Source organism: Aythya ferina (genome assembly GCF_964211825.1).
Source record: "Aythya ferina genome assembly, chromosome: 1".
In the NCBI taxonomy this organism is placed as follows: domain Eukaryota; kingdom Metazoa; phylum Chordata; class Aves; order Anseriformes; family Anatidae; genus Aythya; species Aythya ferina.
The window spans coordinates 114,079,240-114,097,127 of NC_140296.1; the positions used below are offsets into that span (position 1 = coordinate 114,079,240).

General features: G+C 38.7%; 2 protein-coding genes across 11 annotated transcripts in view; both read right to left on the minus strand.

Annotated features, from left to right (window-relative positions):
• Positions 1 to 957: 957 nt before the first annotated feature.
• On the minus strand, positions 958 to 7,510 carry ABHD10 (abhydrolase domain containing 10, depalmitoylase). Its single transcript, XM_084534160.1, has 5 exons — positions 7,225 to 7,510; positions 4,135 to 4,318; positions 3,407 to 3,518; positions 2,348 to 2,485; positions 958 to 1,882 (listed from the first exon to the last, which is right to left on the minus strand). The coding sequence occupies exons 1-5, from the start codon at positions 7,304 to 7,306 to the stop codon at positions 1,541 to 1,543; spliced, it is 858 nt and encodes a 285-aa protein (XP_084390286.1). The 5' UTR covers positions 7,307 to 7,510; the 3' UTR covers positions 958 to 1,540.
• Positions 7,511 to 7,912: 402 nt separating this feature from the next.
• The window catches only part of PHLDB2 (pleckstrin homology like domain family B member 2), a 112,823-nt gene continuing 102,847 nt past the window's right edge, over positions 7,913 to 17,888 (minus strand). For all 10 annotated transcript variants that reach the window (XM_084533569.1, XM_084533568.1, XM_084533565.1 and 7 more), the window contains 5 exons: positions 17,349 to 17,439; positions 16,757 to 16,903; positions 13,986 to 14,205; positions 10,576 to 10,661; positions 7,913 to 9,856 (listed from right to left, as the gene is read on the minus strand). In XM_084533569.1, coding sequence (XP_084389695.1) covers positions 9,716 to 9,856; positions 10,576 to 10,661; positions 13,986 to 14,205; positions 16,757 to 16,903; positions 17,349 to 17,439 — 685 coding nt within the window. In that variant the 3' untranslated portion in view covers positions 7,913 to 9,715. The remainder of the gene's footprint in view (positions 9,857 to 10,575; positions 10,662 to 13,985; positions 14,206 to 16,756; positions 16,904 to 17,348; positions 17,440 to 17,888) is intronic.

Below are 17,888 nucleotides of genomic sequence, written 5' to 3' on the forward strand. Positions count from 1 at the left end.
AATACTTGGAAACAAATTTTCATGGAATGTTATAATTCCTCAGTCAAGCAACCTGAGCTAGATAACCTAAGTTAGGGAATTGTTACATTGGAATTATTATTATCATTAGTGACATCACAGCTTCCTGGTTTTTTTTTCGGTGTTGAAGCCTAAATAGGAAGTCATAGGAAGTCATCTGAAATTCAGGTGGTGTTTTTTTTTTTAGTACCCCATCAAATGCAGTGTACTTCTGCTGCCAATAATAACATTGAAAAATACAAACCCTGTAGAAATACCTTGTCTGTGGGAGCCATAGCCTTATAAAGTAGCAATATTGCTGTCACTTCCTACTTAAAATAGCAAAGCCAGAAACTACTAAATACTTTTGACTGATGTTTCACCTAAAAGCCAGCCTGAACAAATTCCAATTTCTCATCTATGTAAGCTCCTTACTCTCTTTCTAAGGTATGAATGACACCGTACTTTTGGACAAAAACAGCTAATCATCACATTTGCATTTCTATCTGTATACTATTTAATCCAAAGTGATTTATGTTAAAGGAGTTATCCAACTATCAAGTTTCAGCTGCAAGATGCTCAGGCTTGCAACTGTGCTCCTCAAGCTTTCAACTCAGGTATACACTGTTCCTAATAACTTCAGTCCTCAGAGGTCACAGGAAAGAGGCAGTGACAACCTATGGTCCTGTACACCCCACTTTTGAGAAGTTACTGAAGGAGTAAATGACTTATTATAGTGATCCAATTTCACTTGACTTTACACCAAAAGAACATATTATTCCTTTAGCATTAGTCCCACAAATTAAGTATTACAAAAATCCTGCAGAAGAGGACATAAACACTGCTGATGAGCATATTTGAGTTCTACCTGTACTTTGAGGCCCTGTGTTTTCTTAGACTCTTAAAACACTAACTATGGGATTCCTGTCTATGCACTGTAAAGTAATCCAAACTCTAAAGTAATCCAAAATAAATTTATTCCTTATATAGTACCCCAAAACCACAATCAGGGCGTGCCTTTTTACAATTTTAACACTATTTAAGAACAGTATAATAATTTATTGGAAATCTGTTTGCTATGCTTCATGTTTGCTATTTCTACTAACGATAGCTTTAGCAAACACTTGTGTTTTGCCTCACACAGATGGTTTCAGACAAAACACAAGAAACCTACAGCAAAAGGACAGTAGTGAAAAGGTATCAGACATGGGAAACCGAAGCTGTATTGTACAGACCAGTAGCAACAAAAAATGAATGAGCATTTCAGTATAAAAGGGTAAGAAATCTGTGAAAAAAGGTTCAAGTGGTAAAGTAGAGGTTCTGAACCCAACAGCAGCACTTCCTCACACTTTGGACTATCTGTGCAAAAGCAGCATTAATAAAACACCTGTATTTACAAAACAGAGGTAAGCAAACAGCAGGTAAAGCTCAGTTCCTACTGTGATTGTCACAGCCCTAGCATCATCTCGTTACGAACAGGGTTTTTTGCTACTTATGGAAAAGAGTCAGGTGTAGAGTTTGTGTCTTTATGCTACTCTGCAGCTTATACTAGTGTCGACAACTTGTCAATTAAATCATCAACAGTATTCACAAGAAGTTTGGTATCATCCTTCTCGCTCATTCGATGCTGGCCAGTTTTGCGGAGGATGACATCCACGTCTTTGCTCAGGATGCGATCAGCGACTTGCATAGAGATCTGCCAGGGGACATCACTATCCTTCATGCCGTGAATGAGCCGGACAGGACACATTACAGGAATGGGACTATTCAACAAACAGTGATTTTCTGCTTCCTGAATGAAGTCATATGTCACGGAGTAATATCCTTCCTCATTATACTTTGTTGGAAACTTCCATTCACCTTTTTCTTCTATTTCTTTTTGTGCCTACAAAAATAAAAAATAAAAAAAAAAAAGAGAGAAGTATACAAAACACGTCAAGAGCTTTCAGAGTTCCTCAATTTATTTCTGTTCTAAACTCACTTAAACCTTCCTCCTTGAAAGCACAAACCTATTCATCTCACTGAATGTAAGCTGAAGAGGATTCAAACCCATTTTAAAACAAATAAAGATATTCTAACACTGAAATCTAACAGACTGCGGAACAACACGCATCTGACTTCATGCCTTATATACCCCGGTAACATAATCACATGCTAGGTAGTATTCACACCAGCTCCATACTAGAATCCCTGTATTTTGCAGACACTTCAATTAATGTAAATTTACAATTTACCTCCAGTACAAACACAAAATACTGGAATACTGCAATAAATGTACAGCTTGAACAACAGAATTTCTTAAATGTTTGACCGATTTTTAGATTGCACAGAATACAACCATCAGCTTTACCTCAATGGGAAGCCTCTTAAAGGTTGTTACAAGATGGTCTGCTGCTACGGCTACTCCAACTAGAGCAGCTACTTTATTTGGGCGTGCTATTGCAGCATGAAGCATCAGCCATCCACCTAGGCTGGAGCCCACCAGAATCTTAAGAGAGAAAAAATAAGATGTTATTTTATAGGAAAAAGCCTTCTTTATCCCCCTTTTACAAAACATCAGTTTTCATCTTGTTTAACTACTTAAACCTTGGGTATAATCCTGCTGTCCTTACCCAGGCAGAACTGCTGTCACCTCCAGTGGAAATTTTGCCTGAGTAAGCACCACAGAATCTGGAATTTTACTATTCTTTTTGTTTGACATGGCTCGTTATTGCTCTCTGAGACTGAAACACTGTAAACAAAATGAGAGTTGAAACAATTCAGTATCACAAGCATACTTAGGTGCTTTCTTAAAATAAAGGCACATCATAAAGGTTCAGTGCAGTGACAGAAGTCAACAGAAGCAATTCATGAACAAAATGCTTTTAAACATAATACCAGGTTTTCCCAGGTTGATAGGTTTCTCACAATCATTTCTGAAATAACTGAAGAAGACAAATGCTGCGTTTGCTGATATTTTAAGGTATTTTATCACATAGAGTATCTTAACTTTTAACAGTCCTGTAAATCCTTCAGTTAATACATCAGCACTGGGACAAAGCCAGGCTTTTCCACGAGGAGAGCTGCGCAGCACAGGAACGGATCCTTGCTGCCTGTTAGTTGGAACCTTCGCCACAAACCCTTCCCAAACCTTCTGGGATAAAGCCAGGGCTGACGTAACCCACTGCCAGTGACAGCCCCACTTCAACACCCAGCCTCCATGAGGTCCTGCCAACCCACCTTCCCACAATGCTGTCATCAACCTGTTTGCAAAAGAGGCCCCATGAACATGGATCAGCTTGAAAGTGACCAGCTGGAAGCTGTTAAAGAGATGCTACTCTTCCCTGGATCTACTATAGCCTATTTTTGATTATACAACATTCTATCTCAAGGTACTAAAATGTTTTATATTTAAAAATATATATATAACCTGTGGTCCATCTGTAAGTTCATCCAGTATAGACAGAACATCTTTTTTCCACTTTCCAATTGTACACTCCTCAAAGTTACCATCTGAACTTCCACATCCTGTATAATCAAATCTGAAAAAGTAAGCATCAAAATGAAAGTCGTAGTACTGCCTACAGCAACACAGAGGCTAAAACTGAACAGTATTGTTTAATAAAAATTACACAGAGGACAACATGCTGCATTGACTATTTTCCTTCTTGGTCCTGAATATCACTAAATATCACCAGAAACCACATGAAAAGAGGTTTAGATACACCTATGCAACAAGGAGAACATTTCATGTAACAATATCCAAATTTACCAGGATATTTCCCAGACTATGAATTTGGTTAAGTTCTCTGTAAGCCAAAAAGCACCATACTTCAATTATGAAGTATAAAATCTCTTCCCAATGCTGTATCAAATTGGCAAGACTTATGAAGCTTAGCATGCAACCTAATCTATCTAAGCAGAGTATCAGCAAGCACATCTGTGTTCCTCTACAGCCACTCAAGGCACTGGACAGCTTAGTAATATTTGGTAATTAATAAGCATGCTTTATAGTTTAGAAAGAAAGAATTTGGGGTTCCATTCCATTTGGGGTTGGCATTCCAACCCAAACACCAAAGTCTACACGTCTTTGTTAACCCCCCCTCTCCCAACCTATGACAGTTGTTTCATTTCCTCGAGAACAACACTTTAATGTACCTGACGAAGGCATGACCTAGAGAGCTGCAGAAATCCTCAAGGGCAGTTGCTTTCTGACCGTTCATATTGGAATTAAAGCCTGGAAGGAAAATAACCCCTGGATTCCTGCCTTTTAGTCTATGATAAGCTAGATATGGTCGATCTGGTCGAGTCAAAAAGCTGACTGATGACTTCTGCCTGCAAACTAATAAAAACATTTATTTTAGTATAATTGTCAAGATAATGCTGACAGAAATGCTAACATATTATAAAATTAGAATTCAGGAACTGCGTACATATCATGTGAAATTAAGATGCTTAGGCTCAAGAGGAAAGAAAAATAAAAGTGCCTCCTACACTTTTCAATGACTATAACTTAATGACTTGAGGTTGCTCAGTACTAAAGCCAACCATGCAAGGAGTCCACTCAGCAATTAGCAAAGAGGCCGACAGAAGACAAATGCTAAGATTTGCTTTACTTCATTTGTCCCATCTTGAATATTTCCTCATCTCACGTGAAATCACAGCTTTCTCATCCACTTAAACTTTTTTTTTTTTCCTTTTTTTTTTGTTGTTGTTTTTCAAGAGCAAATTTCAAAAAGATTAATTTTGCACCCAAGGGACTGTGTGTGATGGTAAGTTTCCAAGTACAAGATGTCAAATTTTCATTAAAATTGAAATTGCAGGTCAAAACTTCAACTGCATCAAAACCCCAGACCCACTAGACCTATGAAGGAGCCATACAGCGGGGAAATCCCAAAGTGGGAATTTGGAAAGAAGCTTCTGATTTTACCTTTTCCAAGGTGAAGAACATAAAAAAAACATTAGCTTAGTTCAGAACCAAATAATATGCAACCTTTCTCATCATACTATCCACAGTCATTTCTGCCAAAGCTAAAAGATTATTGCTAGTAACAGTGAAAATAAACAGGGTGATAAGCTCCAAGTCAAGTTACTTAACACTGCCATCTAAACAGCAGTCTTTTCCTTAGACAAGAAACACAGACAGTTAAAAAAAAAAGTATGTTTTAATGTATGTAATGTATTTAAATGTATGTAAATACAGAATAATACAAACACACCCCATAAGGAAAAAGAGTGGACGACTATAGATCTATGATTTTCTTAAATATCTCCTAAAGAGGCACAGATATCCCGTCATGTGGATTTGTTCATTCTTGCTGGAGGGAATAAATTATACCAGTATTCAGATTGTTCTACAGTTATCCAGAATGAAATACCACTTTGAGAACCTAATATTTTGGAAGTATTTAATAAAATGCAAGATCATTTAGTTCAACTTCTGTCAAAGTGACCTGTGACATATTATTAGACCCATAATAATAAGCATTTTTCCCATCGGTGTACTGGGAACTTAAAATTGCTTTGTTTTGGTTCAAGATAACAAACCAGACATATTTGGAAAGAAAACACTAGGTTGGGCTGTTATTCACATTAATAACCATCCAAAAATATAGTTTCCACCAAGGAAAAGAGATTAACAAAGGAAACACTACCAAAAGAACAGGATGCTGAATCTCAGTGACTGCTATAGTATTTAGTCTAATCTTAGCAGTAAGTTGTATCTCTACTGTGGGTGAAGGTAAGTGGTTTACAGAGAGGTGTTAAGAGGAATTAATCCACTCTATTATCCCACTCAGCAAGATTAATTTCTTAAACTGAAAGCTTGGTCTAGACTTCTGGTAAGACTTTGACACTCTTAATTCTTAGGTTAGAAGAGGCCTGGCTCTTGAACGCTGCTAATCAGCAGTGGGGTACAGAGCCTGCACAGTACAACAGGCCTTCTTGGTGGTATAACCACTGGGTGAAACACTGCAAAAACAGGCCTTGGCAGCATCACACCACTTCACTGTTCTGCTGCTTTCTCTCACTATCAAAGAGATTATTTTCAAGCTGTTGTTGTTTTGTTGTTTTGTTTTTTTTTTCTCCTTTGCACATGCATGAGTAAAGGCACGTGCAGAAAAGACACGGAATACAGAGAGCGTTTGGTGTTCTACTCTAACAGAAGTTATCCCATTTGAACTAGAGATTAAAACCACTAAATCTCTAATGAAAAGATGGGACAGTTCTTTATTCTACCAACACACCGATTATTATGAAGGGGAATAAACACCACAATTGAAGTATATTTATTTAGATGCATTCACCCTACCACCTCTGGTTTGCATGTGTTTCTGTAAGTACATCAGTCACTTCTTCACCTGTCCGTAAGAGGTACACCCAGAATTGCTACATTTGATAGAAAAAAAGGGTTAGGAGTATTGGTCTCTCCCTTAAGCCTTGATAACCATCTTGAAAGTGATTAGGTACAACAGGCCTGCATCCTGCAGCACTCTGGAGGTGTCCTCAAATTGACAATGGGCAGGGTTTAAACCGAGCTACAAACACAGCTGCTGTCCAAACTATCTCGTGAACTAGTCTCCTGCACTTGGCAAATTACTCTAAGTGCATCGGCAGTAATGCTAATGTGAGTAATCCAAAAACCTACAGCAACCTTCTCGACCAGCCCATTGGAGAGAGCTACTTCACTGGGGCCGCACTCTCTTTAGAGTCGAAGCCATCAATAAATGAAGTAATTTCAGTTATATATCCAGTAATTTCTCCTCCTGATTTCAGTGAAAGACCTCGGGAAGAGCAGGGGAGCACTGGTGGAGGGTGCGTGGTGGTATCTAGTACCAAAAGCCATGTACGGACAGCAGAAGTTCGCTGGAGGAGGGCACAGGACGCTTGCCTGATGCTACGAAACCCTCTTCCTTCCAAAATCCCTGCAGTTTTAATTGAGTAACGCCCCGCACAAACCACGACTGACAGCACAGCCACACATCAAAGCCCAGTAAATCCCCCCAAACGCTGGGGCAGGTTCCAGGCAGGGCCGGAGCCGCAGCGGGTGGCGGCAAGACCGCGGGGCAGGGGCTGCCGGCTGCCCCCAGCGCGCTTTGCCCCACTTGCTCCCCATCTCGGGGGAGGCAGCGCCCGCCCGCCCCTCGGCGCACCCCCCGCGCCGCCACGACGAGGCAGCCCCCGGCCCTCCCGCCTCCCTGCCCGCCCGGGGCCGCGGCCAGCGGGGCTGCCCGGGGGCTGTTGCCTTACCAGCGAGCCCCGGGGCCGCCCGCAGCGGCTGCCACCAGCCGCCGGCCCCCCGCAGACCCCGCGCCGCGCCCATGGCCGCCATGGCGCAGGAGCGCGCATGCGGCGGCGGGCAGCAAATGGCGGCTGCGTGAGGGGCCCGCGGCTCCTGGCAGCCTCGGCGGGGCGGAATGGGGCCGCCCGGCACGGAGGCACGGCCGGGCAGGGCGGTGCGAGGCCCCCGGCTCTCCTGCGCCGACACTGGGTGGGCTCGGGTAGCAGCTGCCCATCCTGGGGAAGGATCGGGCCCCCGGGCAGGGGAGGAGGCAAAACACACTGGGCTGCCATGGGGGCGTGGTGGCTCCTGCCCTCGAGTCACGCCCGAGACAAATACTAGGTAAAGAGGGAGGCCCCTGAGCAATTCTTGCCTCGTAGTATCTAAATAAATGCGACAGCCAGGGCTGGTGATACGTTCTTGGAAGGATCATAAAAATGGGGAAAGTGTTACACAAGTATGTATGCATGTAATACATATATGTACACCACACTGGTAACTTCACTGCCACCTAGGAGTTTTATGTTCCCTGGCTCTTCTGTGGGGACATACATGGAACATGTAGATTTTTAAAGCACAAAATTTCTTGTACAAGCTTACACAAGACAAGCAGAAACACACCACCATGAAGAATTGAGTGACTGTTTAAAACAAGTGTATTTTTAAAAACGTTTATTGAAATGCCTTCATCGCATCATGCAGGATACAAAAATCATGATTAGAAAACCTTTATAACCATACTTAAAATCAAGATACATCAGGGAAAAAATTATTATATAAAACAAAGCAGTTCATTTCTGATAGTGTTTTAAATCATTAGATTGCAAGCTGTGATCTGCACAGATGATACCAATTACCTTGCAGCAACCCTTCCTTCTTTCGTGATTCAAGTCAAAACTGACACAGCATGCTAAAGTAACCATATCACCTGTGTAAGCCACAAAGAAGAATTCATTCCATTCATTACAGATACAGGGTTTAAATAGGATAACAAAAATATTTTGCCAGCATACTTCTCTTCTGCTTACAGTGTTTAATTTGCTCCATCAAAAGCCATTAACTTTCCATCAAGAAAAAAGTCGGATGGGCTTTTTTTTTTTTTTTATTACACAAGCCACATGGCACAAGTTTTGATTACTGAAAAAAACCTCTTTAAAGTCAGAGCATAAGAGACGTTCTTGAAGTTCAGTTCAATTAAATAATTGAGGTTTTGCGATATTACTGAAGGACTCAGATGAGATTCTTGATTCTAAAACAGGAGACCACCATACCCTCAATATTTTCATTGTTTTAGGAGTCCATAAACCCCTGCTACTTAATATATTCACGGTTTTTATTCATACACTGCTTAGTATAAACTCTTAGCAATTTGTCAGATTATATCTGGCAGCATTATTCTGCACAGATATGTTTTTAAAAAGTCTCCTAGGCTGAAAACTTGGCTTCAAAGAATTTAGATACGTAGATACTTTGATGCTGGCTTCACGGGGACCAAAGTTTGCGAGGTTTCAGTAGAGCATTTACTTGGCACCAAGTAAGATTTGAACCACATTAGATGGGACCTGACTACATAAAAGGAAATTGCTGCAGGATCCAGAATCAGCTCATTCTATTTGACGTGGAGGATTAAAAAAAAAAAAAAGTCCTCCCGCTGACAAAATTAATACACGTTTCCATTTCATAGCCTTGTGGATAAATCCCATCTTTATAAAGCTGTCCTTCTCTTTTTTGTTGAGCTCCATAAATACAGACTTGAAACACACAGTTGGTGTCTCTGTGTGGTTAAACACACAGAATATTGTAAAATTTAATTACTTCAAAAATCATGAAGAGTTTTGGCACTGTCTCCTTACAGAACGTTAAGTACAACTAACACTTTGAAACATTACAGTAAGGGAGTCATATAACTCTTTGGCTCTGTTGTAATACTTAGCTACTAAGGCAAGAGTTGTGTGTACCTTAGGGCTGCTTTTTATTTATACTTTTATAAAATACTTGACTAAAAGTTTTAAAAAGTTACCTAATCATCTATAAATGTCAAATGCTGCATATTAAAATATATGCTATTACACTTTTTTGTTCCATTACTAGGATTTTTGCATACTGATGAGAACACACATATTTGTAAACTTTATGTAGACGTTCTCTGCATAAGAGAATTTGTACAAAATGATAATTGAATCAAGATGTTGTAATTTAAGTTGCCTGATTATTCATTTTGGAGCCCTATGATTTTCTCAACAGCTTCAGCTCTTTTGCTTCTATAAAGATCAATTAAAGTAAGTAACAAGTCCCCCTTTCAATGCATTTATAAAACTCTCATTCTCAGGTTTTGGGTGCACATCATAAGGAGGATATATCAGAATATTCACTGGTATTTTATGCAGCTTTTCAGATTTTACTACATATGGCTAACTTCATATGTTCTGTTATTGCAGTATGCCCTATTGCCCCATTTTGTTATAACATGAAGTGGGTGTAGCCTTCTGCGCCTGTAACAATAACATCCATCCATATCCTCATGGCTTCTGGCGTAGGAGCAACCATATAGTATATCCGGTCATGTGTCTTAACACTGAAAGTGAGTAGTGGGTTGGGACTCTAAAATAAAGCAAAAAGAAGCATAAAGCAGGATATCCAAAAAATGAAAAATCAGAGCTATTTATTAGAGCCAGGAATATCATTACTTACAGGGAGATTCAGAATGTTATTTAGGGTTAGGGAGAAAGATAAAAATGCGAAATTTGGAAGCACTGCATCCAACATTGCAGCACTGGGGACAGAGATGCATTTAAAGTATTTGTATCCAGAATCAACACTTTTAATGACATATTTTCAGGAGATTATTACACAACCATTGCCTCCAGATTGTTGCTTCATGCCCAAACAATTAACTCCCCTTGAGCAGGTATTATGTCCAGCTTTCACAAGTCCATGTGCCAAGGACAAGTCCATGTGCCAAGGACATATTCAGGTCATCTCCATTATATGTGGGACAGGGGCTGCCATCAGCTGCAAGTAGCAGCTAACTCCCTCCTTATGACAGATGCATACAGCCATCTCTCGATTTACCAAAGCCACTGATGTCAGTGATCTTGCCTGTGGAGTAAGGCAGTCCTCACAGCAAATGCCATGGGGGACCATCTCCGCTTTCATCAGTGTAAAATAACAGTGCTAATGGCTACTCTGGCTTCATCTTCCTTTTCTTCCATCCTGTTTTTGTTTTGTTTGTTTTTAAATAACGTTAGCTCTCCCTTTAACTTTATAGCAGCTAGCATACTTCGGGTACTGCCATATAATATTTAGTTAAAAAAATTTACCTTATATGCATTCTTTAGATGATCATAATAGACTTCTTCAATAGCTTGAAAATAAATTACACCTTTTAATTTAGTTTCATGTTTGTCTGAAAAGGAAAAGGGAAAGTTACATTTTAAAACTGAAATGAACAGCACTTGAAGAAGCAAAAGGCTAATTTGCATTTCTATATATATTCAGCAGATTAAGTTACTAGATTAACACTTCTGCTTGTGAAATCTCCCCAGAAATTTTCAGTTGGATGGTTGAGTTAAAAGAGATGTATTTCCTACTTTAATTTGCCTTCTTCTCTGACTTGTTTCCAAGGAAATAAGGCTTTTGTAATTTTCTCATGTGTTTTTAAGTCAGTCCCTCACTGAAGCATTTAAACCTTTTGTCCAGCATTAGCTAACAGGGGGAAGAGATGTCTCCGAGATAAACCCAATCTTCCAATTACATGAAAACCAGCCAGACTTCAGATATTGCTAAAGTACCACAACATAGCTAGCAGCTTAAGACCCAGTTTTCCTTCAAAGAAAATTATGAAAAATAATTTTGAAATACAGTTTGACAGCAAAAGCTTTACATTAGAATATCATTTGTGCTTATACTTATTTACAAATGCTTCCTCCTGTTCATAATTATCTCCCATAGTCTTAAGCTAACACTTAGTATTCAAATATAAGGTTACCAGGTCATGGGCAAGTTTCTGTGAGCTCTGAGGCATGAAAAAGTTTACAAGAGGTCAGAGTTCCTGTACACCAGCTTCAGCATTGTAATTGTGAACATTTTCCTACTCTGTGACACCCAAGGTAAAAGCCAAATTAATTATCCATTGTTTGCCCCTTTTACCAAAGGGGCCCTTCCAAAGCAAAGACCCTCTGCAGAGAAGAAGTGCCAGAGATAATAATGACTGAACGGACAGTTACTTGAGAGAGGCTATTCATAAGCAGTAGCTTGTACCCAGGGGAATTGTGTTTGTGGCACCAACATCCCACTGCAGCAAAGCTGAAATAAAGGCTGGGAATGTTCTCACTTTAGTTCAGATATCTACACATTTGACACAGCTGACAACCTCCCTTGAAAGGAAATGGAAAGAAGTGGGCATATGCGGGGTGTCAATTCTGAACTATTTTAGGTATCTACTTGCAAGAGATCTCATATATGAAGTTCCAGCCTAAGAATCCAACAAAAGTTTCAAATCATCTTTAGCTCTTATTAGGACATTCTAAAAAGAAAAAGTTTAAGAAGGTTGATTTTCCATATGGCCTGCACATGGCCTCTCATTTGGCATTCTTTTTTTTTTTTTTTTTTTATGCAGACCCAATCAGGAAAGACAGACAAAGTATGACAGTGTGTTGTATCTAGAAAGGAGGCTGAATTAAAAAAGAATTTGAAGTCTGGCTTTACATATAATTGGTGCCTTAATGCATGACAGAGAACAGTCCATAGCATATGGGCCAATAGAGCACAACGTGCTTACCTTCTGACCCAGCATCAGCTAGTGATTCACTGGGGCAAGGAGAATACAGACCATAAACTTAGCACTCAACTGTAACATTTCACAAGAAAAAAGAACAAAGACAGATAAGCATCTCAAATATCCTACTGCTTTCCTGCAATGTTAAATAATCCCAGGGGATGTTACAGAAAATGAGAACTGCATGTGATACTGAAGGGCAAACTTCTTCCAGTACTCTTGTATTTGGGGAATATAATACCTTTGACCCTAAGTTAGTATCACCTCAACAATAGTCATCTAAACAGACATGTTTGACAAACAGAACATCTTAGTCTCATGAGAGATTCTGCTGCTGTTTTCAATTCTTATGACCTCAGCTTACATCCTATCAGTAGAGGCAGTCAGTTTCCAACGTGTCAGATGATGGCAAAAAGAAATCCCATAGACGAAATGATGTTGTGTTGGGAATCTCCCTGCCAGCCCATAGGGGACCAGTAGAGGTATAAGATTACTACATTACAGCACACGCTATACAGAGCCAAATACAATACTATACAGCAAAGTATACTGTCTGTGTACAATATTTTCAGATTTTAGGATAAGTTCTTCAGTTTAGTAGATTTGCAGAACTAAAGCAATATACCAGTATATTCATCTTAGAGTTTATTTTTTTTCTGAACATAGAGTACCAGACTTTATTTTGGAAGTTACTATATATTTAGAGATCTGGACAGATCCTCACTCATGCAGGCAGCTGCATTTTTGCTCAGCTCTTACAGAATTCTCATTAAACTGTTTTTTGGCTGTAGTCCTTGAGACATTATGAAAAGTTTTCTTTGGTAATTAAAATGCATTATGGCAGTTGTACTGCACTCAAAACCAAAACTGTTAACTAGCAACACAACTACTTTAAAAAGAAATAAAAAATCAGTACCAGATGGGGACACTACTGTATGTTACAGGCCTCGCTAACCAATAAACCAGATGTTAAGAACAAAGTAAAAAAGAATGTTTGCTTCTCACATTCTTCACAGTATTTTTGCAAACTAGTAAGAAATAGCCATTTGATATGTAATGAACTCAAATAATGTATTCTAAAAGGATGGACTGAGCAATGCCCACCATCAATTTTAAGTTCCTCACAACTTTCTGGAAAGCAGTTATGTCATAAAAAGAAAGGGAACAGTTTGAGCTTTTTGGTACCAGATGTTTTCTGCTTCTTAGCAATTACCATATCATATTGCCCTTGCCTGACCTTTCCAAACAACAAAAATTCACAATGCAAAATCATTTTTCTGTCTTCCTCTGAAACTTGAGAGTCAAACTATGTATAGATTTACACAGCTATCTAGACATAGAAATTCTTAAATTCCTAATTTCTGGTTTTGACCTGAGATAACAACGTATTGGTTGTAATGGCTCCAGATAGCATATTATAACACACTGTTGTCTACAGAAAACTCTTTTGAGTATTACATGTTGTCCATTATGAAATTTCTTAGACTCTCAGAATATGTCAAATGCAAAAGTCTACTTCTCTGTATTAAATATTCTGAAACACTTTTCAGTACATCAAGTGATAGGACTCCAGAAGCATTCCATTTAATGTTTATGATAAGTATCATAAATTTTACTCTTTTATGACGGGTACAAGAAATTGTTCTGTCACTGATTGAAGTATGTCATATTTAAAAATAAATTAGGTGGACCCATTATTCTATGTACTAGAAATGTTTCCTTTCCTTTTCCTTGTCCACATCTCCCTTCATCTGTTATGCACTGCTGTGTCCTTTCTGACATTAGGATTAAACAGTAGGGAAGAGACTGCATCGATCCCGAGGGTATATGTAAAATACTAAATAAAATAGAACTGTAAGCTTCACTTGGGACTCACTACATCTTCATAACTCAACCAAGTTCACAGGAAAATAAGAGGGACAGATATAGCCTAACAGTGATCCTGCAACCTACCTGCATAGTATGTAAAAGTTCTCTTGTTTCTGTCAAAAACAAACCATCGTTTTTTCCATGTCTTAATTTTCCCTCCCATCTTAATCAGAAAGCCTCGGCAGGTCTTCTCTGTGAGGGAGACATGGTAACAGGTCTCTATGTTGTGACCAGCTGTTTCAATGTGACTTCGCAGATCAAAGTCTTCCTTTCTAATGGGCAAATAGCGCGTCAAGGGACGGGCCTGTACGAAAGAAAATGAGATCATTATTTTAACATAAATCTTAACTTCTCTTTCACTGCTTCCGCTACGAGGTCATAATTGCAAACAGCCCGTAGATTCTAAAATGATGGTAACAAAAATAAACAAGTTTTGCTGCAGCCATTGTTTTCTTTGTATTAAAGATCCTTAAAAATTACTTTTACAAAGTTTATGCACCTTGATAGAACTGAAATTAGAGCACGGGATCTTCTTGAAATCATCAGTTGATGAGCTGGAAAAACAGGGGCCACAGCACAGACAAGTTGTTATAGAACTGAAACATGAATTGAATGTGAAAACAGTGTTGCTGCTTTAGATGAAGCATAAGAACTTATATGGTGTGATGTTAAGCAAACCGTTTACTTTTCTGGGCTAGATATAAACTATGCATATCTAACTCTAATAATTTTATTTTTACATGTATATTAATGAAAAATAAAAATAAAAAAGTCATGCTATTATCCAAAAATTAGGTAGAACGAATGAACTGTAACCCTTATTTTGTTTTACAAAGGTTGTGGTAAATGAAGTGGAATTACTTATGAACTAACTAATTAAACATGGCATCTGATTCACAATCAGCAATGCAGCACAGAGAGCTGAAGCACATCCCTCTGCAAGAGACAGCTGAGCAGCACAGGAAACAGTGCCTCAATCTTGATCCCAGTTCAGGACTAAGTCTGCATCAAGCCAAATAGGATAAGTTGGGAGAACAAGTAGGAGTGATGTAGGACCTCTGCCAGCTAAAGGGAGCATGCCTATTTCCTATGCCTGAAGGGATCTAGGCACAAAACCTCATTTTAAATGTAGAAAACATGTTCCCCCAAAGCTCCTGCTGCACCCAGTGCTGACAGAGGCTACAACACAGTGCTATTCAGAACAAGTCTAATTTAGGTGGCTCTGAATGACCTGTGAAAGGAGTATTTCCTTCCTCCATTTCTTTTTTTTTCCCTGTCTCTCTGTACACTGACTTCAGAGAACCTGGAGAATCTAATCTGCCCCTGCACCATGCCTAAAGTTAGCCTTTTAAATACCACTGTGAGTCACAAATCTAAGGGACTTTCTCTCATTGCATTCTCAAGAATCTCTTCGTGCAATGGGAGCTATGTTGCCTGCAACAGCTCTTAACACCCTTCTAAAATTATGCAGTCCTGTATGATACAAGCTGGAACTAGGTTTGGCAAGTGCAAAGATGGAGTTCCTTCCTCTAGTTGACATTTCTTAGTGTCAGGAAGTACTGGAGAAAAAAAAAAAACAAGTCTTGAAATTGGGTCTAGCAATACAAAGGAAAGAAAAAAGTTAATAAAAAAAATTGTTGTTCTTTCTGAAAGATATGTTTTGTCTTCCTGCCAATTCAGTCTTCAGCCTCTGCTAAGTCTGCCAACTAGCAGTAACCGATAGGGCATTTTGTTACAACACATCCACACTCCAATTTCACATAAGCATGGCATTGTTGTTTATGCCATACTTGAGTTGTCATTAAAATTTCATAGACACAAAGAAGGTATTCAATTGAAGTACACATACCATTTAACTTTTTTTTTTCACTTTATTATGAAAACAAAGAAATAAATATGCTTAGGGAGAAACAGCCTAAAGTTCCACTGAGGTTGCCCTAGTGTTATCCATTAAAAAAGGCCAATAATATATATATAATAGTAATGAATAAAAAGATTTAGCAAAAGTAGCACAGATAAATGTATGTATATATCAAATGCAATATGGAATCTTCTGCATTCATACACGTATAACTAAGATGGAAGTCTTACTATACCAACTTACTGTCTTACCATACTAACAATAAAATGACTGCCTAGTCTATTTGCTGTACCACGTAGATCTCATTAGTTGTAGTGGAATAAACAAGTAGGTAAGACCTCTAAACTTGAAGAAAGCTCAAGATACATCCTAACAGAAAACAAAGACGATGTCAGAGATGATGTCCTAATCTAATCTAAATAATGTTAGTTATTTAACTAAATAATGTTTCCCATGTTGCACAGTCCCAGTAACAACAGAGAAAATATTGTTTCCTCTCCAGAGTAGATATGGAGATTAAAATTTTTTTTTTTTTTAATCTGTTGGTCGTTTTTTTTTTTTTTTTTCCAGTCAAATATTTGGGAAGTGAATATTCACATTCCAAAATACTGTATGTATTAGAAGAAAGAAGAAACAACACTGTTTTTAACAATCTCACAAATTTATATTGTTCAGGCAAAAAAAAAAAAACAAAACTAAAACAAACCAACCTGCTCTGCCCCTGCTCAGTAACAAACCTTAAAGGATTAACATTTATACTTCAGGTATAAAATGCTGAACAGACCTAGGCTATTATTTAGATCTAAATAAACACCCACACATCTAAGTTTCTCAGAACCCAAACATGCTTTTGGTGACACAGTTACACCTCAGAAATACTAAATCCATCCCTTTAACTGGAAATAGCTCTGTTTATCATTTGCAGAAGTAGACTTGCTTCCTCTATCAATAAGGAGTCTAGCATCAAAAATCATTTCATGCCAATGCATCTCACCTGTGCTCTTTGTTTCTCACGTATCTTGACCTCCTTTTCAATTAGTTTTTGCCTCTGGCTAGTTTCTTCTTCCAATCTTTTTTCCAGTTGCTCTCTGCGGCGTTTCTCTTCTTCCAGAGCACGTTTTTTAGCTTCCATCTCCCGTTCCTAAACACCACAGCACATGAAGGGCAATTATGTGTGAAACTATAGTTGATGCGTAATTTCTAGCTAGGACTAAATCTCTTTTTGCCTCTTTGGCAGGCAGAAATATATATCCAGCACAGTGGACTGAGAATTCAATTCAGATTGGTAAATACTACCACTCTAGAAATGAAGGTTCTTCATAAGTAACTCTCATAGCAGTTGTAGGAGCAATGCTGATTAGCTTCTGATGGGATTTTGCCCTCAACTCACCCACTGAAATAGCAGTCACCACACATGGGCTCCAAGATGCACCATGAGAGTGAAACCAGACTGAACCTCTAGATGGAGAGGCAAAGTCTTAAGTCTCAATTAGATGTCAACTATTTAGGGTCCAATATTGCATTTAGGAGGGTATTACCTAACTTATATGCCCACTCTTATTTTTACTCATAAAATTATGTTTTACCCTGGACTCAAGCAGCCTAGTCTTTTCAGCATGTGCTTGTTTCAGAAGTCTCTCCATCTCTTCTATTCTTGCAACATTTGAAGTGCTAGCACTGTACAAAACAAACAAAAAAGAATGAAACAGTTACTTAAAAGAATACTTGGTATTTAAAGCCATATTTTATAGTCCAACATTTGACAGTTTAAGAGTTGAGTTGATACTGTTCCGATCCAATTCAGTGCAGTAGCCTCATGTCATAAAAACGACACAAAATACATGATACACTGAACGCTTATATTCCCCATGCAGAGTTGTGAAAAAATCAGACTCAGGTACCTAAAAATGCATCTTGTCAGTCCCCTATGATCCATCATCATCTCTCAGATAACAGAATATGGAGGCAGTTACCATGTCCTAGCAGAACACACCACTGATTGTGAGAGGTAGCATAAGTAGTCATCTAAATATACCATTTAGGCCTTTCTGGCCATGAACTATCTGTTTAGATGGAGGATTTAAGCAGGATTTAGATGGAGGTTGTAAGGATTATTAAGAAGTATC